The sequence below is a fragment of the Eucyclogobius newberryi genome, unplaced genomic scaffold, assembly GCF_026437365.1.
Source record: "Eucyclogobius newberryi isolate DKJ021-1_F unplaced genomic scaffold, fEucNew1.0.hap1 SCAF_13, whole genome shotgun sequence".
NCBI classification, from domain to species: Eukaryota; Metazoa; Chordata; class Actinopteri; order Gobiiformes; family Gobiidae; genus Eucyclogobius; species Eucyclogobius newberryi.
This window is the reverse complement of record NW_027315757.1, coordinates 1,970,380-1,996,919: the sequence shown is the minus strand read 5'-3', so window position 1 is coordinate 1,996,919 and position 26,540 is coordinate 1,970,380. Positions and strand designations below refer to the sequence as shown.

At 52.5% G+C, this 26,540-nt stretch overlaps 1 protein-coding gene across 1 annotated transcript in view; it reads right to left on the bottom strand.

The window, feature by feature from the left end:
• The window catches only part of smg1 (SMG1 nonsense mediated mRNA decay associated PI3K related kinase), a 185,572-nt gene that overhangs the window by 158,305 nt on the left and 727 nt on the right, over positions 1-26,540 (bottom strand). Inside the window, exon 2 of the mRNA XM_072442335.1 lies at positions 23,423-23,553. Coding sequence (XP_072298436.1) covers positions 23,423-23,553 — 131 coding nt within the window. The remainder of the gene's footprint in view (positions 1-23,422; positions 23,554-26,540) is intronic.

Below are 26,540 nucleotides of genomic sequence, written 5' to 3'. Positions count from 1 at the left end.
TTTCTTTTTACAGTGAGTCAATTGTGAATAATAATGAGTCTCGACTATGGCTGGGCGATATGGCAGTGACATTTGAACCTTCGTGCCATCTTCAGGTCTGGATCACCCCCTCCCTCCACAACATATAACATGAAAGTGCTTTATTTTTGTTTTATGTACTGTAACTCTGTATTCCTGTAAGCGTATAATCTTTACGTTGTGGTGATTTAGGAAGATACAAGCATTTTACTTTGCCATCCATTGAATTAATTTAAATTGCTTAGGTTCTATGTAAACCGAGCTGAATATTTGTTTGTATAGATTTTTGTATCAATTTCATGATCAGCACCTAATTTGTTTAGAACAGCATATAACGAACGGCAAGTACTTTCGAGGAAATAAAACCTCCTTTAAATAGACTCAACTTTCTTTTATGTCATACTGTGAAACATTTCAGGTTAAGCAGAGAGAATTTTATGAGAAAATCAAGTGAAAGACAACTAGAAAACGGCGAGCCTTAAGCTATTTTCTGTGGCCCCGCGTGGGGGCCTATAGTCATTCCCTCTGTGGCCCCGCGTGGGGGCCTATAGTCACTCCCTCTGTGGCCCCGCGTGGGGGCCTATAGTCACTCCCTCTGTGGCCCAGCGTGGGGGCCTATAGTCATTCCCTCTGTGGCCCCGCGTGGGGGCCTATAGTCACTCCCTCTGTGGCCCCGCGTGGGGGCCTATAGTCACTCCCTCTGTGGCCCAGCGTGGGGGCCTATAGTCACTCCCTCTGTGGCCCCGCGTGGGGGCCTATAGTCATTCCCTCTGTGGCCCCGCGTGGGGGCCTATAGTCACTCCCTCTGTGGCCCCGCGTGGGGGCCTATAGTCACTCCCTCTGTGGCCCCGCGTGGGGGCCTATAGTCACTCCCTCTGTGGCCCCGCGTGGGGACCTATAGTCACTCCCTCTGTGGCCCCGCGTGGGGGCCTATAGTCATTCCCTCTGTGGCCCGGCGTGTGGCCCCGCGTGGGGGCCTATAGTCACTCCCTCTGTGGCCCCGCGTGGGGGCCTATAGTCACTCCCTCTGTGGCCCCGCGTGGGGGCCTATAGTCACTCCCTCTGTGGCCCCGCGTGGGGGCCTATAGTCACTCCCTCTGTGGCCCCGCGTGGGGGCCTATAGTCACTCCCTCTGTGGCCCCGCGTGGGGGCCTATAGTCACTCCCTCTGTGGCCCCGCGTGGGGGCCTATAGTCACTCCCTCTGTGGCCCCGCGTGGGGGCCTATAGTCACTCCCTCTGTGGCCCCGCGTGGGGGCCTATAGTCACTCCCTCTGTGGCCCCGCGTGGGGGCCTATAGTCACTCCCTCTGTGGCCCCGCGTGGGGGCCTATAGTCACTCTCTCGTGGGATGGGACATAAAATTGCCTGCTGCAGATGACATTTCCATGCTCAATGTGATGCATTTTCTTCAAGAGGTTGGTCAAATTTCTGGACACAAATGAAATCAGAAGTGAAATCCTCTCTCTCTGGCGCCCCCCTCTGACCTTTAGAAAGATTTACCCATTACAGAATCTCTTAAGCCGGCCTCACACATCAAATTTGCGCCCGACTCAGAAGTTGGACGCCTGTACATTTCAAGATGCACGCCCGTAAAATACACTCACAGCACAGTGGAGTGGTCCTGCACATGCTCAGTGGAGTGGTCCTGCACATGCTCAGTGGAGGAGTGGTCCTGCACATGCTCAGTGGAGGAGTGGTCCTGCACATGCTCAGTGGAGGAGTGGTCCTGCACATGCTCAGTGGAGGAGTGGTCCTGCACATGCTCAGTGGAGGAGTGGTCCTGCACATGCTCAGTGGAGGAGTGGTCCTGCACATGCTCAGTGGAGGAGTGGTCCTGCACATGCTCAGTGGAGGAGTGGTCCTGCACATGCTCAGTGGAGGAGTCCTGCACATGCTCAGTGGAGGAGTGGTCCTGCACATGCTCAGTGGAGGAGTGGTCCTGCACATGCTCAGTGGAGGAGTGGTCCTGCACATGCTCAGTGGAGGAGTCCTGCACATGCTCAGTGGAGGAGTCCTGCACATGCTCAGTGGAGGAGTCGTCCTGCACATTTGTGCAGGACGGAGTTGTGCTGTGCTGCTTTTCTCATGGTGTAAATGGAGTTTAATGTTGGATCATGGCTTTGGTTTATTAACTAAATTATTAATTATTAATCTTCTTCGTCTCTGATTGGCTGCTGCGCCGCGTCCGACGCAGAAAAGATGGACAAAGCTCAACTTTTCTGCTTTGGACGCCCCCAATGCGCCACGCTCGACGCAGAAAACGCAGGACGCGTTCAACGCGCGTTTACATGCGTTGTAAACTGGACGCCACGGTTTGAGGTTTGACCCTTTAGATATTTAGGAGTGGTACTTCATACAGACCAATCAACTATTCTGGAGAAAGAATATACCCGTCTTTTTGCTACTATAAAAAAATATATTGAAAAATGGAACCTTTTCGCATATTCAAGTCTGAGTGAGAGGATTGAATATAATTGATCATGTTTTGCCCAGGTCCTTCTAACTGTTACAGACTCACAGGCTCAGAATAAGCGGCATCGCTAAATGCGACGCAATTTCTCTCAAAAGCGATGCATTCGTCAGAAAAAAAGTGTTTTTGTATCGCAGCTTTTTCAATACAAAAAGTCGTGTTCAATTGTATAACCAAAGTGCCTAAACGTACTGATCACTCGTCAATCGATCGTCAACAATGGCATGACACATGTAGGACGCTGTGTGGACGTGACACATGTAGGACGCTGTGTGGACGTGACACATGTAGGACGCTGTGTGGACGTGACACATGTAGGACGCTGTGTGGACGTGACACATGTAGGACGCTGTGTGGACGTGACACATGTAGGACGCTGTGTGGACGTGACACATGTAGGACGCTGTGTGGACGTGACACATGTAGGACGCTGTGTGGACGTGACACATGTAGGACGCTGTGTGGACGTGACACATGTAGGACGCTGTGTGGACGTGACACATGTAGGACGCTGTGTGGACGTGACACATGTAGGACGCTGCGTGGACGTGACACATGTAGGACGCTGCGTGGACGTGACACATGTAGGACGCTGCGTGGACGTGACACATGTAGGACGCTGCGTGGACGTGACACATGTAGGACGCTGCGTGGACGTGACACATGTAGGACGCTGCGTGGACGTGACACATGTAGGACGCTGCGTTGACGTGACACATGTAGGACGCTGCGTTGACGTGACACATGTAGGACGCTGCGTGGACGTTACACATGTAGGACGCTGCGTTGACGTGACACATGTAGGACGCTGCGTTGACGTGACACATGTAGGACGCTGCGTTGACGTGACACATGTAGGACGCTGCGTTGACGTGACACATGTAGGACGCTGCGTGGACGTGACACATGTAGGACGCTGCGTGACACATGTAGGACGCTGCGTTGACGTGACACATGTAGGACGCTGCGTGGACGTGACACATGTAGGACGCTGCGTGGACGTGACACATGTAGGACGCTGCGTGGACGTGACACATGTAGGACGCTGTGTGGACGTGACACATGTAGGACGCTGCGTGGACGTGACACATGTAGGACGCTGCGTGGACGTGACACATGTAGGACGCTGCGTGGACGTGACACATGTAGGACGCTGCGTGGACGTGACACATGTAGGACGCTGCGTGGACGTGACACATGTAGGACGCTGCGTGGACGTGACACATGTAGGACGCTGCGTTGACGTGACACATGTAGGACGCTGCGTTGACGTGACACATGTAGGACGCTGCGTGGACGTTACACATGTAGGACGCTGCGTGACACATGTAGGACGCTGCGTTGACGTGACACATGTAGGACGCTGCGTTGACGTGACACATGTAGGACGCTGCGTTGACGTGACACATGTAGGACGCTGCGTGGACGTGACACATGTAGGACGCTGCGTGACACATGTAGGACGCTGCGTTGACGTGACACATGTAGGACGCTGCGTGGACGTGACACATGTAGGACGCTGCGTGACACATGTAGGACGCTGCGTTGACGTGACACATGTAGGACGCTGTGTGGACGTGACACATGTAGGACGCTGTGTGGACGTGACACATGTAGGACGCTGCATGACACATGTAGGACGCTGCGTTGACGTGACACATGTAGGACGCTGCGTGGACGTGACACATGTAGGACGCTGCGTGGACGTGACACATGTAGGACGCTGCGTGACACATGTAGGACGCTGTGTTGACGTGACACATGTAGGACGCTGTGTGGACGTGACACATGTAGGACGCTGTGTGGACGTGACACATGTAGGACGCTGTGTGGACGTGACACATGTAGGACGCTGTGTGGACTCGACACATGTAGGACGCTGCGTGGACGTGACACATGTAGGACGCTGCGTGGCACATGTAGGACGCTGCGTGGCACATGTAGGACGCTGCGTGACACATGTAGGACGCTGTGTGGACGTGACACATGTAGGACGCTGTGTGGACGTGACACATGTAGGACGCTGTGTGGACGTGACACATGTAGGACGCTGTGTTGACGAGACACATGTAGGACGCTGTGTTGACGAGACACATGTAGGACGCTGTGTGGAAGTGACACATGTAGGACGCTGTGTGGACGTGACACATGTAGGACGCTGTGTTGACGAGACACATGTAGGACGCTGTGTTGACGAGACACATGCAGGACGCTGTGTTGACGTGACACATGCAGGACGCTGTGTTGACGTGACACATGCAGGACGCTGTGTGGACGTGACACATGCAGGACGCTGTGTGGACGTGACACATGCAGGACGCTGTGTGGACGTGACACATGCAGGACGCTGTGTTGACGTGACACATGCAGGACGCTGTGTGGACGTGACACATGCAGGACGCTGTGTGGACGTGACACATGCAGGACGCTGTGTTGACGTGACACATGCAGGACGCTGTGTGGACGTGACACATGCAGGACGCTGTGTTGACGTGACACATGCAGGACGCTGTGTGGACGTGACACATGCAGGACGCTGTGTGGACGTGACACATGCAGGACGCTGTGTGGACGTGACACATGCAGGACGCTGTGTGGACGTGACACATGCAGGACGCTGTGTGGACGTGACACATGCAGGACGCTGTGTGGACGTGACACATGCAGGACGCTGTGTGGACGTGACACATGCAGGACGCTGTGTGGACGTGACACATGCAGGACGCTGTGTGGACGTGACACATGCAGGACGCTGTGTGGACGTGACACATGCAGGACGCTGTGTTGACGTGACACATGCAGGACGCTGTGTTGACGTGACACATGCAGGACGCTGTGTTGACGTGACACATGTAGGACGCTGTGTGGACGTGACACATGTAGGACGCTGTGTGGACGTGACACATGTAGGACGCTGTGTTGACGTGACACATGTAGGACGCTGTGTGGACGTGACACATGTAGGACGCTGTGTGGACGTGACACATGTAGGACGCTGTGTGGACGTGACACATGTAGGACGGTGTGGACGTGACACATGTAGGACGCTGTGTTGACGTGACACATGTAGGACGCTGTGTGGACGTGACACATGTAGGACGCTGTGTTGACGTGACACATGTAGGACGCTGTGTTGACGTGACACATGTAGGACGCTGTGTGGACGTGACACATGTAGGACGCTGTGTGGACGTGACACATGTAGGACGCTGTGTTGACGTGACACATGTAGGACGCTGTGTTGACGTGACACATGTAGGACGCTGTGTTGACGTGACACATGTAGGACGCTGTGTTGACGTGACACATGTAGGACGCTGTGTGGACGTGACACATGTAGGACGCTGTGTGGACGTGACACATGTAGGACGCTGCGTGACACATGTAGGACGCTGTGTGGACGTGACACATGTAGGACGCTGCGTGGACGTGACACATGTAGGACGCTGCGTTGACGTGACACATGTAGGACGCTGCGTTGACGTGACACATGTAGGACGCTGTGTTGACGTGACACATGTAGGACGCTGTGTTGACGTGACACATGTAGGACGCTGTGTTGACGTGACACATGTAGGACGCTGTGTGGACGTGACACATGTAGGACGCTGTGTGGACGTGACACATGTAGGACGCTGTGTGGACGTGACACATGTAGGACGCTGTGTGGACGTGACACATGTAGGACGCTGTGTGGACGTGACACATGTAGGACGCTGTGTGGACGTGACACATGTAGGACGCTGTGTGGACGTGACACATGTAGGACGCTGTGTGGACGTGACACATGTAGGACGCTGTGTGGACGTGACACATGTAGGACGCTGTGTGGACGTGACACATGTAGGACGCTGTGTTGACGTGACACATGTAGGACGCTGTGTTGACGTGACACATGTAGGACGCTGTGTTGACGTGACACATGTAGGACGCTGTGTGGACGTGACACATGTAGGACGCTGTGTGGACGTGACACATGTAGGACGCTGTGTGGACGTGACACATGTAGGACGCTGTGTGGACGTGACACATGTAGGACGCTGTGTGGACGTGACACATGTAGGACGCTGCGTGGACGTGACACATGTAGGACGCTGCGTGGACGTGACACATGTAGGACGCTGCGTGGACGTGACACATGTAGGACGCTGCGTGGACGTGACACATGTAGGACGCTGCGTGGACGTGACACATGTAGGACGCTGCGTGGACGTGACACATGTAGGACGCTGCGTGGACGTGACACATGTAGGACGCTGCGTGGACGTGACACATGTAGGACGCTGCGTGGACGTGACACATGTAGGACGCTGCGTGGACGTGACACATGTAGGACGCTGCGTGGACGTGACACATGTAGGACGCTGCGTGGACGTGACACATGTAGGACGCTGCGTGGACGTGACACATGTAGGACGCTGCGTGGACGTGACACATGTAGGACGCTGCGTGGACGTGACACATGTAGGACGCTGCGTTGACGTGACACATGTAGGACGCTGCGTTGACGTGACACATGTAGGACGCTGCGTGGACGTTACACATGTAGGACGCTGCGTGACACATGTAGGACGCTGCGTTGACGTGACACATGTAGGACGCTGCGTTGACGTGACACATGTAGGACGCTGCGTTGACGTGACACATGTAGGACGCTGCGTGACACATGTAGGACGCTGCGTTGACGTGACACATGTAGGACGCTGCGTGGACGTGACACATGTAGGACGCTGCGTGGACGTGACACATGTAGGACGCTGCGTGGAGGTGACACATGTAGGACGCTGTGTGGACGTGACACATGTAGGACGCTGTGTGGACGTGACACATGTAGGACGCTGTGTGGACGTGACACATGTAGGACGCTGCGTGGACGTGACACATGTAGGACGCTGCGTGGACGTGACACATGTAGGACGCTGCGTGGACGTGACACATGTAGGACGCTGCGTTGACGTGACACATGTAGGACGCTGCGTTGACGTGACACATGTAGGACGCTGCGTTGACGTGACACATGTAGGACGCTGCGTGACACATGTAGGACGCTGCGTTGACGTGACACATGTAGGACGCTGCGTTGACGTGACACATGTAGGACGCTGCGTTGACGTGACACATGTAGGACGCTGTGTGGACGTGACACATGTAGGACGCTGTGTGGACGTGACACATGTAGGACGCTGCGTGACACATGTAGGACGCTGCGTTGACGTGACACATGTAGGACGCTGTGTGGACGTGACACATGTAGGACGCTGTGTGGACGTGACACATGTAGGACGCTGCGTGACACATGTAGGACGCTGCGTTGACGTGACACATGTAGGACGCTGTGTGGACGTGACACATGTAGGACGCTGTGTGGACGTGACACATGTAGGACGCTGCGTGACACATGTAGGACGCTGCGTTGACGTGACACATGTAGGACGCTGCGTGGACGTGACACATGTAGGACGCTGCGTGGACGTGACACATGTAGGACGCTGCGTGACACATGTAGGACGCTGTGTTGACGTGACACATGTAGGACGCTGTGTGGACGTGACACATGTAGGACGCTGTGTGGACTCGACACATGTAGGACGCTGTGTGGACGTGACACATGTAGGACGCTGTGTGGACGTGACACATGTAGGACGCTGCGTGGACGTGACACATGTAGGACGCTGCGTGACACATGTAGGACGCTGTGTTGACGTGACACATGTAGGACGCTGTGTTGACGTGACACATGTAGGACGCTGTGTGGACGTGACACATGTAGGACGCTGTGTGGACGTGACACATGTAGGACGCTGTGTGGACGTGACACATGTAGGACGCTGTGTTGACGAGACACATGTAGGACGCTGTGTGGAAGTGACACATGTAGGACGCTGTGTGGACGTGACACATGTAGGACGCTGTGTTGACGAGACACATGTAGGACGCTGTGTTGACGAGACACATGTAGGACGCTGTGTTGACGTGACACATGCAGGACGCTGTGTTGACGTGACACATGCAGGACGCTGTGTGGACGTGACACATGCAGGACGCTGTGTGGACGTGACACATGCAGGACGCTGTGTGGACGTGACACATGCAGGACGCTGTGTTGACGTGACACATGTAGGACGCTGTGTGGACGTGACACATGCAGGACGCTGTGTGGACGTGACACATGCAGGACGCTGTGTTGACGTGACACATGTAGGACGCTGTGTTGACGTGACACATGTAGGACGCTGCGTGACACATGTAGGACGCTGTGTTGACGTGACACATGTAGGACGCTGTGTGGACGTGACACATGTAGGACGCTGTGTGGACGTGACACATGTAGGACGCTGTGTGGACGTGACACATGTAGGACGCTGTGTGGACGTGACACATGTAGGACGCTGTGTTGACGTGACACATGTAGGACGCTGTGTTGACGTGACACATGCAGGACGCTGTGTTGACGTGACACATGCAGGACGCTGTGTGGACGTGACACATGCAGGACGCTGTGTTGACGTGACACATGCAGGACGCTGTGTGGACGTGACACATGTAGGACGCTGTGTTGACGTGACACATGTAGGACGCTGTGTTGACGTGACACATGTAGGACGCTGTGTTGACGTGACACATGTAGGACGCTGTGTTGACGTGACACATGTAGGACGCTGTGTTGACGTGACACATGTAGGACGCTGTGTTGACGTGACACATGTAGGACGCTGTGTTGACGTGACACATGTAGGACGCTGTGTTGACGTGACACATGTAGGACGCTGTGTTGACGTGACACATGTAGGACGCTGTGTTGACGTGACACATGTAGGACGCTGTGTGGACGTGACACATGTAGGACGCTGTGTTGACGTGACACATGTAGGACGCTGTGTGGACGTGACACATGTAGCACGCTGTGTGGACGTGACACATGTAGGACGCTGTGTGGACGTGACACATGTAGGACGCTGTGTTGACGTGACACATGTAGGACGCTGTGTGGACGTGACACATGTAGGACGCTGTGTGGACGTGACACATGTAGGACGCTGTGTGGACGTGACACATGTAGGACGCTGTGTGGACGTGACACATGTAGGACGCTGTGTTGACGTGACACATGTAGGACGCTGTGTGGACGTGACACATGTAGGACGCTGCGTGACACATGTAGGACGCTGTGTTGACGTGACACATGTAGGACGCTGTGTGGACGTGACACATGTAGGACGCTGTGTGGACGTGACACATGTAGGACGCTGTGTGGACGTGACACATGTAGGACGCTGTGTTGACGTGACACATGTAGGACGCTGTGTTGACGTGACACATGTAGGACGCTGTGTTGACGTGACACATGTAGGACGCTGTGTTGACGTGACACATGTAGGACGCTGTGTGGACGTGACACATGTAGGACGCTGTGTTGACGTGACACATGTAGGACGCTGTGTGGACGTGACACATGTAGGACGCTGTGTGGACGTGACACATGTAGGACGCTGTGTGGACGTGACACATGTAGGACGCTGTGTGGACGTGACACATGTAGGACGCCGTGTTGACGTGACACATGTAGGACGCTGTGTTGACGTGACCCATGTAGGACGCTGCGTGACACATGTAGGACGCTGTGTTGACGTGACACATGTAGGACGCTGTGTGGACGTGACACATGTAGGACGCTGTGTGGACGTGACACATGTAGGACGCTGTGTGGACGTGACACATGTAGGACGCTGTGTGGACGTGACACATGTAGGACGCTGCGTGACACATGTAGGACGCTGCGTGGACGTGACACATGTAGGACGCTGCGTGACACATGTAGGACGCTGTGTTGACGTGACACATGTAGGACGCTGTGTGGACGTGACACATGCAGGACGCTGTGTGGACGTGACACATGCAGGACGCTGTGTGGACGTGACACATGCAGGACGCTGTGTTGACGTGACACATGCAGGACGCTGTGTGGACGTGACACATGCAGGACGCTGTGTTGACGTGACACATGCAGGACGCTGTGTTGACGTGACACATGCAGGACGCTGTGTGGACGTGACACATGCAGGACGCTGTGTTGACGTGACACATGCAGGACGCTGTGTTGACGTGACACATGCAGGACGCTGTGTTGACGTGACACATGTAGGACGCTGTGTTGACGTGACACATGTAGGACGCTGTGTTGACGTGACACATGTAGGACGCTGTGTTGACGTGACACATGTAGGACGCTGTGTTGACGTGACACATGTAGGACGCTGTGTTGACGTGACACATGTAGGACGCTGTGTTGACGTGACACATGTAGGACGCTGTGTGGACGTGACACATGTAGGACGCTGTGTGGACGTGACACATGTAGGACGCTGTGTGGACGTGACACATGTAGGACGCTGTGTGGACGTGACACATGTAGGACGCTGTGTGGACGTGACACATGTAGGACGCTGTGTTGACGTGACACATGTAGGACGCTGCGTGACACATGTAGGACGCTGCGTGACACATGTAGGACGCTGCGTGACACATGTAGGACGCTGTGTTGACGTGACACATGTAGGACGCTGTGTGGACGTGACACATGTAGGACGCTGTGTGGACGTGACACATGTAGGACGCTGTGTGGACGTGACACATGTAGGACGCTGTGTGGACGTGACACATGTAGGACGCTGTGTGGACGTGACACATGTAGGACGCTGTGTTGACGTGACACATGTAGGACGCTGTGTGGACGTGACACATGTAGGACGCTGTGTGGACGTGACACATGTAGGACGCTGTGTGGACGTGACACATGTAGGACGCTGTGTTGACGTGACACATGTAGGACGCTGTGTTGACGTGACACATGCAGGACGCTGTGTTGACGTGACACATGTAGGACGCTGTGTGGACGTGACACATGCAGGGCGCTGTGTTGACGTGACACATGCAGGGCGCTGTGTGGACGTGACACATGTAGGACGCTGTGTTGACGTGACACATGTAGGACGCTGTGTGGACGTGACACATGCAGGACGCTGTGTGGACGTGACACATGCAGGACGCTGTGTTGACGTGACACATGTAGGACGCTGTGTGGACGTGACACATGTAGGACGCTGTGTTGACGTGACACATGTAGGACGCTGTGTGGACGTGACACATGTAGGACGCTGCGTGACACATGTAGGACGCTGTGTTGACGTGACACATGTAGGACGCTGTGTGGACGTGACACATGTAGGACGCTGTGTGGACGTGACACATGTAGGACGCTGTGTGGACGTGACACATGTAGGACGCTGCGTGGACGTGACACATGTAGGACGCTGCGTGACACATGTAGGACGCTGCGTGGACGTGACACATGTAGGACGCTGCGTGACACATGTAGGACGCTGTGTTGACGTGACACATGTAGGACGCTGTGTGGACGTGACACATGTAGGACGCTGTGTGGACGTGACACATGTAGGACGCTGTGTTGACGTGACACATGTAGGACGCTGTGTGGACGTGACACATGTAGGACGCTGTGTGGACGTGACACATGTAGGACGCTGTGTGGACGTGACACATGTAGGACGCTGTGTGGACGTGACACATGTAGGACGCTGTGTGGACGTGACACATGTAGGACGCTGTGTGGACGTGACACATGTAGGACGCTGTGTGGACGTGACACATGTAGGACGCTGTGTTGACGTGACACATGTAGGACGCTGTGTGGACGTGACACATGTAGGACGCTGTGTGGACGTGACACATGTAGGACGCTGTGTGGACGTGACACATGTAGGACGCTGTGTGGACGTGACACATGTAGGACGCTGTGTGGACGTGACACATGTAGGACGCTGTGTGGACGTGACACATGTAGGACGCTGTGTGGACGTGACACATGTAGGACGCTGTGTGGACGTGACACATGTAGGACGCTGTGTTGACGTGACACATGTAGGACGCTGTGTGGACGTGACACATGTAGGACGCTGTGTGGACGTGACACATGTAGGACGCTGTGTGGACGTGACACATGTAGGACGCTGTGTTGACGTGACACATGTAGGACGCTGTGTGGACGTGACACATGTAGGACGCTGTGTTGACGTGACACATGTAGGACGCTGTGTTGACGTGACACATGTAGGACGCTGTGTGGACGTGACACATGTAGGACGCTGCGTGACACATGTAGGACGCTGTGTTGACGTGACACATGTAGGACGCTGTGTGGACGTGACACATGTAGGACGCTGTGTGGACGTGACACATGTAGGACGCTGTGTGGACGTGACACATGTAGGACGCTGCGTGGACGTGACACATGTAGGACGCTGCGTGGACGTGACACATGTAGGACGCTGCGTGGACGTGACACATGTAGGACGCTGCGTGACACATGTAGGACGCTGCGTGACACATGTAGGACGCTGTGTGGACGTGACACATGTAGGACGCTGTGTGGACGTGACACATGTAGGACGCTGTGTGGACGTGACACATGTAGGACGCTGTGTGGACGTGACACATGTAGGACGCTGTGTGGACGTGACACATGTAGGACGCTGTGTGGACGTGACACATGTAGGACGCTGTGTGGACGTGACACATGTAGGACGCTGTGTGGACGTGACACATGTAGGACGCTGTGTGGACGTGACACATGTAGGACGCTGTGTTGACGTGACACATGTAGGACGCTGTGTTGACGTGACACATGTAGGACGCTGCGTGACACATGTAGGACGCTGTGTTGACGTGACACATGTAGGACGCTGTGTGGACGTGACACATGTAGGACGCTGCGTGGACGTGACACATGTAGGACGCTGCGTGGACGTGACACATGTAGGACGCTGCGTGACACATGTAGGACGCTGCGTGACACATGTAGGACGCTGCGTGACACATGTAGGACGCTGCGTGACACATGTAGGACGCTGCGTGACACATGTAGGACGCTGTGTTGACGTGACACATGTAGGACGCTGTGTGGACGTGACACATGTAGGACGCTGTGTGGACGTGACACATGTAGGACGCTGTGTTGACGTGACACATGTAGGACGCTGTGTTGACGTGACACATGTAGGACGCTGTGTTGACGTGACACATGTAGGACGCTGTGTTGACGTGACACATGTAGGACGCTGTGTGGACGTGACACATGTAGGACGCTGTGTGGACGTGACACATGTAGGACGCTGTGTGGACGTGACACATGTAGGACGCTGTGTGGACGTGACACATGTAGGACGCTGTGTGGACGTGACACATGTAGGACGCTGTGTGGACGTGACACATGTAGGACGCTGTGTGGACGTGACACATGTAGGACGCTGCGTGACACATGTAGGACGCTGTGTTGACGTGACACATGTAGGACGCTGTGTGGACGTGACACATGTAGGACGCTGTGTGGACGTGACACATGTAGGACGCTGTGTGGACGTGACACATGTAGGACGCTGTGTGGACGTGACACATGTAGGACGCTGTGTTGACGTGACACATGTAGGACGCTGTGTGGACGTGACACATGTAGGACGCTGTGTGGACGTGACACATGTAGGACGCTGTGTTGACGTGACACATGTAGGACGCTGTGTGGACGTGACACATGTAGGACGCTGTGTTGACGTGACACATGTAGGACGCTGTGTGGACGTGACATGTAGGACGCTGTGTTGACGTGACACATGTAGGACGCTGTGTGGACGTGACACATGTAGGACGCTGTGTGGACGTGACACATGTAGGACGCTGTGTGGACGTGACACATGTAGGACGCTGTGTGGACGTGACACATGTAGGACGCTGTGTGGACGTGACACATGTAGGACGGTGTGGACGTGACACATGTAGGACGCTGTGTTGACGTGACACATGTAGGACGCTGTGTGGACGTGACACATGTAGGACGCTGTGTGGACGTGACACATGTAGGACGCTGTGTTGACGTGACACATGTAGGACGCTGTGTGGACGTGACACATGTAGGACGCTGTGTGGACGTGACACATGTAGGACGCTGTGTGGACGTGACACATGTAGGACGCTGTGTTGACGTGACACATGTAGGACGCTGTGTTGACGTGACACATGTAGGACGCTGTGTGGACGTGACACATGTAGGACGCTGTGTTGACGTGACACATGTAGGACGCTGTGTGGACGTGACACATGTAGGACGCTGCGTGACACATGTAGGACGCTGCGTTGACGTGACACATGTAGGACGCTGCGTGGACGTGACACATGTAGGACGCTGCGTGGACGTGACACATGTAGGACGCTGCGTGGACGTGACACATGTAGGACGCTGCGTGGACGTGACACATGTAGGACGCTGCGTGACACATGTAGGACGCTGCGTGGACGTGACACATGTAGGACGCTGCGTGACACATGTAGGACGCTGTGTTGACGTGACACATGTAGGACGCTGTGTGGACGTGACACATGTAGGACGCTGTGTGGACGTGACACATGTAGGACGCTGTGTGGACGTGACACATGTAGGACGCTGTGTTGACGTGACACATGTAGGACGCTGTGTGGACGTGACACATGTAGGACGCTGTGTGGACGTGACACATGTAGGACGTGTGTGGACGTGACACATGTAGGACGCTGTGTTGACGTGACACATGTAGGACGCTGTGTGGACGTGACACATGTAGGACGCTGCGTGACACATGTAGGACGCTGTGTTGACGTGACACATGTAGGACGCTGTGTGGACGTGACACATGTAGGACGCTGTGTGGACGTGACACATGTAGGACGCTGCGTGACACATGTAGGACGCTGCGTGACACATGTAGGACGCTGCGTGGACGTGACACATGTAGGACGCTGCGTTGACGTGACACATGTAGGACGCTGCGTGGACGTGACACATGTAGGACGCTGCGTGGACGTGACACATGTAGGACGCTGCGTGGACGTGACACATGTAGGACGCTGTGTTGACGTGACACATGTAGGACGCTGTGTTGACGTGACACATGTAGGACGCTGTGTGGACGTGACACATGTAGGACGCTGTGTGGACGTGACACATGTAGGACGCTGTGTGGACGTGACACATGTAGGACGCTGTGTGGACGTGACACATGTAGGACGCTGTGTGGACGTGACACATGTAGGACGCTGTGTGGACGTGACACATGTAGGACGCTGTGTGGACGTGACACATGTAGGACGCTGTGTGGACGTGACACATGTAGGACGCTGTGTGGACGTGACACATGTAGGACGCTGTGTTGACGTGACACATGTAGGACGCTGTGTGGACGTGACACATGTAGGACGCTGTGTGGACGTGACACATGTAGGACGCTGTGTGGACGTGACACATGTAGGACGCTGTGTGGACGTGACACATGTAGGACGCTGTGTGGACGTGACACATGTAGGACGCTGTGTGGACGTGACACATGTAGGACGCTGTGTGGACGTGACACATGTAGGACGCTGTGTGGACGTGACACATGTAGGACGCTGTGTTGACGTGACACATGTAGGACGCTGTGTGGACGTGACACATGTAGGACGCTGTGTGGACGTGACACATGTAGGACGCTGTGTTGACGTGACACATGTAGGACGCTGTGTGGACGTGACACATGTAGGACGCTGTGTGGACGTGACACATGTAGGACGCTGTGTTGACGTGACACATGTAGGACGCTGTGTTGACGTGACACATGTAGGACGCTGTGTGGACGTGACACATGTAGGACGCTGCGTGACACATGTAGGACGCTGTGTTGACGTGACACATGTAGGACGCTGTGTGGACGTGACACATGTAGGACGCTGTGTGGACGTGACACATGTAGGACGCTGTGTGGACGTGACACATGTAGGACGCTGTGTGGACGTGACACATGTAGGACGCTGTGTGGACGTGACACATGTAGGACGCTGTGTTGACGTGACACATGTAGGACGCTGTGTGGACGTGACACATGTAGGACGCTGCGTGACACATGTAGGACGCTGTGTTGACGTGACACATGTAGGACGCTGTGTGGACGTGACACATGTAGGACGCTGTGTGGACGTGACACATGTAGGACGCTGTGTGGACGTGACACATGTAGGACGCTGTGTGGACGTGACACATGTAGGACGCTGTGTGGACGTGACACATGTAGGACGCTGTGTGGACGTGACACATGTAGGACGCTGTGTGGACGTGACACATGTAGGACGCTGTGTGGACGTGACACATGTAGGACGCTGTGTGGACGTGACACATGTAGGACGCTGTGTGGACGTGACACATGTAGGACGCTGTGTTGACGTGACACATGTAGGACGCTGTGTGGACGTGACACATGTAGGACGCTGTGTGGACGTGACACATGTAGGACGCTGTGTGGACGTGACACATGTAGGACGCTGTGTGGACGTGACACATGTAGGACGCTGTGTGGACGTGACACATGTAGGACGCTGTGTGGACGTGACACATGTAGGACGCTGTGTGGACGTGACACATGTAGGACGCTGTGTGGACGTGACACATGTAGGACGGTGTGGACGTGACACATGTAGGACGCTGTGTTGACGTGACACATGTAGGACGCTGTGTGGACGTGACACATGTAGGACGCTGTGTGGACGTGACACATGTAGGACGCTGTGTGGACGTGACACATGTAGGACGCTGTGTGGACGTGACACATGTAGGACGCTGTGTGGACGTGACACATGTAGGACGCTGTGTGGACGTGACACATGTAGGACGCTGTGTGGACGTGACACATGTAGGACGCTGTGTGGACGTGACACATGTAGGACGCTGTGTTGACGTGACACATGTAGGACGCTGTGTTGACGTGACACATGTAGGACGCTGTGTGGACGTGACACATGTAGGACGCTGTGTGGACGTGACACATGTAGGACGCTGTGTGGACGTGACACATGTAGGACGCTGTGTGGACGTGACACATGTAGGACGCTGTGTGGACGTGACACATGTAGGACGCTGTGTGGACGTGACACATGTAGGACGCTGTGTGGACGTGACACATGTAGGACGCTGTGTTGACGTGACACATGTAGGACGCTGTGTGGACGTGACACATGTAGGACGCTGTGTGGACGTGACACATGTAGGACGCTGTGTGGACGTGACACATGTAGGACGCTGTGTGGACGTGACACATGTAGGACGCTGTGTGGACGTGACACATGTAGGACGCTGTGTTGACGTGACACATGTAGGACGCTGTGTGGACGTGACACATGTAGGACGCTGTGTGGACGTGACACATGTAGGACGCTGTGTTGACGTGACACATGTAGGACGCTGTGTGGACGTGACACATGTAGGACGCTGTGTTGACGTGACACATGTAGGACGCTGTGTGGACGTGACACATGTAGGACGCTGTGTGGACGTGACACATGTAGGACGCTGTGTTGACGTGACACATGTAGGACGCTGTGTGGACGTGACACATGTAGGACGCTGTGTGGACGTGACACATGTAGGACGCTGTGTGGACGTGACACATGTAGGACGCTGTGTTGACGTGACACATGTAGGACGCTGTGTTGACGTGACACATGTAGGACGCTGTGTTGACGTGACACATGTAGGACGCTGTGTTGACGTGACACATGTAGGACGCTGTGTGGACGTGACACATGTAGGACGCTGTGTGGACGTGACACATGTAGGACGCTGTGTGGACGTGACACATGTAGGACGCTGTGTGGACGTGACACATGTAGGACGCTGTGTTGACGTGACACATGTAGGACGCTGTGTTGACGTGACACATGTAGGACGCTGTGTGGACGTGACACATGTAGGACGCTGTGTGGACGTGACACATGTAGGACGCTGTGTTGACGTGACACATGTAGGACGCTGTGTGGACGTGACACATGTAGGACGCTGTGTGGACGTGACACATGTAGGACGCTGTGTGGACGTGACACATGTAGGACGCTGTGTTGACGTGACACATGTAGGACGCTGTGTGGACGTGACACATGTAGGACGCTGTGTGGACGTGACACATGTAGGACGCTGTGTTGACGTGACACATGTAGGACGCTGTGTTGACGTGACACATGTAGGACGCTGTGTTGACGTGACACATGTAGGACGCTGTGTTGACGTGACACATGTAGGACGCTGTGTGGACGTGACACATGTAGGACGCTGTGTGGACGTGACACATGTAGGACGCTGTGTGGACGTGACACATGTAGGACGCTGTGTGGACGTGACACATGTAGGACGCTGTGTGGACGTGACACATGTAGGACGCTGTGTGGACGTGACACATGTAGGACGCTGTGTTGACGTGACCAGGTCCCACTGATCGCCGCTTCTGAAAAGACTAGAAGAGGCTCCTGAGAACCAAAGGGTCAAAGTCACTCATGTCCAGGACAAAGACGTGTTGTGTTAGAGAAGTCATTCTGATACAAACAGCTCATCGTCATGACGACTCTGTGGTGATATGTAACTTGTGAGTGTAAAGACAATTAATATGTAAATGACTCATGCAAATAGTCCTCTGATGATGATGTGGAGGAAAGTTGTAAATAACACCATCATAAAATTAAATCAAAGTTAAATCATTTGATCAACAACTAATTTTATTTTCCAACTTTTGTTGCATCAATGGAAAATATTGACTGTGTCATTTTGGTGTTTTGCGATGCAACTTATCAAATTGTTATTGAAATTTGAAAAAATTAAAGGATTGTACAAGAGAATATCCTTCATCTGAGCCCTGGACTCTTCAGAGTTCCATCCCCAACCGGATGTTTGACGAGTGGAATAAAACAATCTCAAGATTTAAATAGCAAAGGAAAAAGAACCTGTATCTGATTCAAAACTTTACAATTTTCAAAAGAAAAAGGAGGCTTAAATTTACCTTCTTTGAAAAATTACTTTATTTCAGCTCAGATCAGAGCGTTGCTGGTGTGACCCAGAATATGAAGCTCAAAGGAAACATACTGAGAGTCATGTGGTGCCTGAGGTTCCTGTACAGGTCTCATACTGAGAGTCATGTGGTGCCTGAGGTTCCTGTACAGGTCTTATACTGAGAGTCATGTGGTGCCTGAGGTTCCTGTACAGGTCTTATACTGAGAGTCATGTGGTGCCTGAGGTTCCTGTACAGGTCTTATACTGAGAGTCATGTGGTGCCTGAGGTTCCTGTACAGGTCTTATACTGAGAGTCATGTGGTGCCTGAGGTTCCTGTACAGGTCTTATACTGAGAGTCATGTGGTGCCTGAGGTTCCTGTACAGGTCTTATACTGAGAGTCATGTGGTGCCTGAGGTTCCTGTACAGGTCTTATACTGAGAGTCATGTGGTGCCTGAGGTTCCTGTACAGGTCTTATACTGAGAGTCATGTGGTGCCTGAGGTTCCTGTACAGGTCTTATACTGAGAGTAATGTGGTGCCTGAGGTTCCTGTACAGGTCTTATACTGAGAGTCATGTGGTGCCGGGGGTTCCTGTACAGGTCTTATACTGAGAGTCATGTGGTGCCTGAGGTTCCTGTACAGGTCTTATACTGAGAGTCATGTGGTGCCTGAGGTTCCTGTACAGGTCTTATACTGAGAGTCATGTGGTGCCGGGGGTTCCTGTACAGGTCTTACTGCAGATGACAGACGCTTGAGTCATGAGGAGGAGGTGGAGAATCCTTGGGTGAAATCTGTTCTTACAACATGGAAGGAGCTGATCAAAACATACAAACTGAACAAAGATGTTACAATCTTAAACTGGTTGTCTTCACACCTACAGCTCAGACTCAAGGTTTAAAGTCTGGACAACAAAAGGTCTAAAGGTCTTTCACCAGATTGTAAAGGAGAATCATCTGAAGAACTTTGATGAGGTGAAAGAATCCTTTGACTTTTATAGGTTTTTACAAATAAGGACTTATTATAAGCAAGAAACTATAAAGAATTATGACCATTATAGCCTTTAGACTGAAAACATATTTAAGCTTATAAATCTGACCTTTCAAAAGGATTAATATCTAAATTATACATATGTGTTCGGGCCTCGGGACTCTGCGCCCGGGGCCTCGGGACTCTGCGCCCGGGGCCTCGGGACTCTGCGCCCGGGGCCTCGGGACTCTGCGCCCGGGGCCTCGGGACTCTGCGCCCGGGGCCTCGGGACTCTGCGCCCGGGGCCTCGGGACTCTGCGCCCGGGGCCTCGGGACTCTGCGCCCGGGGCCTCGGGACTCTGCGCCCGGGGCCTCGGGACTCTGCGCCCGGGGCCTCGGGACTCTGCGCCCGGGGCCTCGGGACTCTGCGCCCGGGGCCTCGGGACTCTGCGCCCGGGGCCTCGGGACTCTGCGCCCGGGGCCTCGGGACTCTGCGCCCGGGGCCTCGGGACTCTGCGCCCGGGGCCTCGGGACTCTGCGCCCGGGGCCTCGGGACTCTGCGCCCGGGGCCTCGGGACTCTGCGCCCGGGGCCTCGGGACTCTGCGCCCGGGGCCTCGGGACTCTGCGCCCGGGGCCTCGGGACTCTGCGCCCGGGGCCTCGGGACTCTGCGCCCGGGGCCTCGGGACTCTGCGTTGGGGACAGTGTGCTGTGAAGTGCCGGTGAAAGAGCTGAACTGTGGCGGATGTGTAGAGTTGGTCTGGAGTGTGGAAGGATGATCGACGCTGCATGTTCTTACAGACTGTGCATGCTCAAGTATTCTTATCTGGATTTAAGCAGGTCTAATCAATCATTCTATTTGTGTGTTTCTCTCTAGAAAATATACTTGTATATGGTTTATATGGTTTACCTAGTCTTGTGCTAGCTATTTTTACTTTATTTTATTTTTATTTTATTCTATTATCATTATTTTATTATCTTATTTTTATCTTTATATTTGTATTTATCTATTTTATTTTATTTCCCCCCTCCATTCCCTATTAAGATATGAGAGGAGTTGTGTTAATAAGAGTTTTTTGTTTTGTTCATCAGAGTTCTATTAAGAGTGTGTTTGAAACTTCCTATAATCGGTCCTTTCCTCCTGTTTCTACTGCAGTGGAACAACCACATACAGGATTATCTTATATTTATGACATCACTTTACACAACGCGATGAGGGAGATAATTAGGGCTAAAACGATTACTCTAGTAATTTGATTATAAAAAAGCTTCAATTTTTATTTTGTTGTCTCGATGATTCGTTTAATTTACATATATCATTAAAAACAGGTGAATCTGTGGTGCACGGCGCGCACATTACGACTTTTGGTGCTTTTGTTTCTAACGTAGTTCTCCTGGAACCTGCAGGAGCTGAAGCACACCAGAGGAGAGAGCGGCGTGTTTGAAGCTCACGAGTGCGACCTGGAAGAGTTTGGTTGTTTGAGCTGTAACTCTGAAATCATTTCACAGCATTAGCTCCGTGTGCTGTTCACTTTAGCCTCCGTGTCTTCACCCCTTCATCGCAGACTTGTTTCACACTCAGCCCTCTTTCACACAACAAACTGCTTCCCAGACACACTTGAGTCTAAAATACACCGCTCTCTCCTCTGGTGTGCTTTGAAACAGCCGATGTATCCACGGAAACAGCACCGCGAGTATGAAACTAAAGACACGGAGGCTAAAGTGAACGGTACATGGAGCTAATGCTACAAAATGATAAGCTGCAGTTACAGCTCCAAACACCAAGAATCACTGGCCTCACTCCACATTAAGTTTCTTATTTTAAGTCATGTGACATAAACGCAAATGAATTCATTCTGACAAGTTAATTAGTCCTTTATATATTCTTTATATACAAAACAGTTTGGATTGGTGAAGTGTTGCTGTTTAGGGGACGTGAACTCAAGAATAAGATGTTATTTTAAGCAGAAACTCCTTATTTATTACTAGCAACTAGAGCTAGAAAAATAATCAATTTTCCGATTTTTAATCGATTCACATATTAATGACCGATTATCGATTCGTACGTCCAAAGACCGATTTTATTTATTTTTTAATTAAATTTTGTTTTTGTTTTTTTAATTAAAATTATTTTCTACATTTCCCTCAGTGAACTTCAATCTACCTTCAAGAGAGATAAGGATTCTCTCTCTTGAAGGTAGATTGACCCTTAACCTTTTCATCAGTCTTCCATCAGTAACTACCAATACAATATTGATATAATACTAGTTTTAATATGTTGCTTCTCTACACAGTCATGAAGTGAAGGAAACGGTTCAAATACATTTTTCATTTTTAATAACCTTAACCCCCGGATCCAATCAAAATCGGAGCGAATCGGAAATCAGATCAAAATCGGAGCGAATCGGAAATCAGATCAAAATCGGAGCGAATCGGATGGAATCTGAGAAATCGGAAAAAAACGATTTTGAAACGTAAAAATCGGAATCGAATCGATTCTTGAAATTTGAATCGAAACCCAGCTCTACTAGGATATAATAATTTATTTTTAAATGTAATATGCTTTTTAATGGTTTACAGAATGCACAAAAAATTAACCGTTTAATCAAAGAAAGAATCAATAGATTACTAAAATAATGGACAGCTGCAGCTAGAGCAAATGAAACACCTCAGGAGGCATCAACTCGTGCATTGATACTATTGGTTCAAAGCCTCAACTGGTTCATGGGGATTCATTTTGCCATCACTATGGACAAATAGGCTAAATGTTTAGTCAAATGTGAAATATAATTGTATTCACTACATTTGAGTGAAATGTCATAGACTTTAGAGCAGTCTACATCCAGCTGCCGTCCAGAGACGCCTCAACAGTCGTCTGTCCTTGTGGAGCGGTGCAGCACAAACAGGATGCTTTGACAGTATAAGTATAAACCTGCCTTTACACCACAGTATATGTTGACAAGATGGGTGAAGTGTCCTGCTCAAGGACACAAAGACACCTACCAACCATCAGGTTCATGATGAATGGATTTCATACATGTTCTAACCACAGCATATAAATGTGACACATGTGGACTGACCATCCTCTTGTTTGTCTGGGGAAGTGCAGGCATCGTGGGACACTGCTGGGTCAGGGACACTTGGAGACACTGCAGCCAGGCCAAGGTCTCTGGACTTTACTCCCTCCTGGGTGAACGAGGAACGGTCAACTCTGGAGACAAACAAGCAGGAAAACACCGTTAAGCACAGTTAGATTGAACTCAGAGAGCCTCAGAGTCTCAGTCTCAGAGTCTCAGTGTCTCAGTCTCAGAGTCTCAGTCTCAGAGTCTCAGTCTCAGAGTCTCAGTGTCTCAGTCTCAGAGTCTCAGTCTCAGTCTCAGAGTCTCAGTCTCAGAGTCTCAGTCTCAGAGTCTCAGTCTCAGAGTCTCAGTGTCTCAGTCTCAGAGTCTCAGTGTCTCAGAGTCTCAGTGTCTCAGTCTCAGTGTCTCAGTCTCAGTGTCTCAGTCTCAGAGCCTCAGTCTCTCAGTCTCAGAGTCTCAGTCTCAGAGTCTCAGTCTCAGAGTCTCAGTCTCAGAGTCTCAGTCTCAGAGTCTCAGTCTCAGAGTCTCAGTCTCAGAGTCTCAGTCTCAGAGTCTCAGTCTCAGAGTCTCAGTCTCAGAGTCTCAGTCTCAGAGTCTCAGTCTCAGTGTCTCAGAGTCTCAGTGTCTCAGTCTCAGTGTCTCAGAGTCTCAGAGTCTCAGTGTCTCAGTCTCAGTGTCTCAGAGTCTCAGTCTCAGTGTCTCAGTGTCTCAGTCTCAGTGTCTCAGAGTCTCAGTGTCTCAGTGTCTCAGAGTCTCAGTCTCAGTGTCTCAGTCTCAGAGTCTCAGTGTCTCAGTCTCAGTGTCTCAGTCTCAGTGTCTCAGTGTCTCAGTCTCAGTGTCTCAGAGTCTCAGTGTCTCAGTGTCTCAGTCTCAGAGTCTCAGTGTCTCAGTCTCAGTGTCTCAGTCTCAGTGTCTCAGTGTCTCAGTCTCAGTGTCTCAGTGTCTCAGTCTCAGTGTCTCAGTCTCAGAGTCTCAGAGTCTCAGTCTCAGAGTCTCAGTCTCAGAGCCTCAGTCTCAGAGCCTCAGTCTCAGAGCCTCAGTCTCAGAGCCTCAGAGTCTCAGTCTCAGAGTCTCAGAGTCTCAGTCTCAGAGTCTCAGTCTCAGAGTCTCAGAGTCTCAGTCTCAGAGTCTCAGTCTCAGTGTCTCAGTGTCTCAGTCTCAGAGTCTCAGTGTCTCAGTCTCAGTGTCTCAGTCTCAGTGTCTCAGTGTCTCAGTCTCAGTGTCTCAGTCTCAGTCTCAGTGTCTCAGTCTCAGTGTCTCAGTCTCAGTGTCTCAGTCTCAGAGTCTCAGAGTCTCAGTCTCAGAGTCTCAGTCTCAGAGCCTCAGTCTCAGAGCCTCAGTCTCAGAGCCTCAGTCTCAGAGCCTCAGAGTCTCAGTCTCAGAGTCTCAGAGTCTCAGTCTCAGAGTCTCAGTCTCAGAGTCTCAGAGTCTCAGTCTCAGAGTCTCAGTCTCAGTGTCTCAGTCTCAGTGTCTCAGAGTCTCAGTGTCTCAGTGTCTCAGTCTCAGTGTCTCAGTGTCTCAGTCTCAGTGTCTCAGAGTCTCAGTCTCAGTGTCTCAGAGTCTCAGTGTCTCAGTCTCAGTGTCTCAGTCTCAGTGTCTCAGTGTCTCAGTCTCAGTGTCTCAGTGTCTCAGTCTCAGAGTCTCAGAGTCTCAGTCTCAGAGTCTCAGTCTCAGAGCCTCAGTCTCAGAGCCTCAGTCTCAGAGCCTCAGTCTCAGAGCCTCAGAGTCTCAGTCTCAGAGTCTCAGAGTCTCAGTCTCAGAGTCTCAGTCTCAGAGTCTCAGAGTCTCAGTCTCAGAGTCTCAGTCTCAGAGTCTCAGAGTCTCAGAGTCTCAGTCTCAGAGCCTCAGTCTCAGAGTCTCAGAGTCTCAGTCTCAGAGTCTCAGTCTCAGAGTCTCAGTCTCAGAGTCTCAGTCTCAGAGTCTCAGTCTCAGAGCCTCAGTCTCAGAGTCTCAGTCTCAGAGTCTCAGTCTCTCAGTCTCAGTCTCTCAGTCTTAAGAGTCTCAGTGTCTCAGTCTCAGAGCCTCAGTCTCAGAGTCTCAGTGTCTCAGAGTCTCAGTCTCAGAGTCTCAGTCTCAGAGTCTCAGTCTCAGAGTCTCAGTCTCAGAGTCTCAGTCTCAGAGCCTCAGGCTCAGAGCCTCAGGCTCAGAGCCTCAGTCTCAGAGCCTCAGTCTCAGAGTCTCAGAGTCTCAGTGTCTCAGTCTCAGTCTCAGAGTCTCAGTCTCAGAGTCTCAGTCTCAGAGTCTCAGTGTCTCAGTCTCAGTGTCTCAGTCTCAGTGTCTCAGTCTCAGAGTCTCAGTCTCAGAGTCTCAGTGTCAGAGCCTCAGTCTCAGAGTCTCAGTCTCAGAGTCTCAGTCTCAGAGTCTCAGTCTCAGAGTCTCAGTCTCAGTGTCTCAGAGTCTCAGTCTCAGTGTCTCAGTGTCTCAGTGTCTCAGTGTCTCAGTCTCAGTGTCTCAGTGTCTCAGTGTCTCAGTCTCAGAGTCTCAGTGTCTCAGTCTCAGTGTCTCAGTCTCAGTCTCAGTGTCTCAGTCTCAGAGTCTCAGAGTCTCAGTCTCAGAGTCTCAGAGTCTCAGAGTCTCAGTCTCAGAGCCTCAGTCTCAGAGCCTCAGTCTCAGAGCCTCAGAGTCTCAGTCTCAGAGTCTCAGTCTCAGAGTCTCAGTCTCAGAGTCTCAGTCTCAGAGTCTCAGTCTCAGAGTCTCAGAGTCTCAGTCTCAGAGTCTCAGTCTCAGAGTCTCAGGCTCAGAGCCTCAGTCTCAGAGTCTCAGTCTCAGAGTCTCAAGAGTCTCAGTCTCAGAGCCTCAGTCTCAGAGTCTCAGTCTCAGAGCCTCTGTCTCAGAGTCTCAGTCTCAGTCTCAGAGCCTCAGTCTCAGAGTCTCAGTCTCAGAGTCTCAGAGTCTCAGTCTCAGAGCCTCAGTCTCAGAGCCTCAGTCTCAGAGCCTCAGTCTCAGAGTCTCAGTCTCAGTCTCAGAGCCTCAGAGTCTCAGTCTCAGAGTCTCTACTGCTTGCTCAGTGGATCAGTGGTGGACTGTTGATCCCATGACTGATGCTAACACATGCGTTTACTGCAGACAAAAACACAAATATCAGCCGTATCCGATGATTCCAACACAGTTTGAGGCG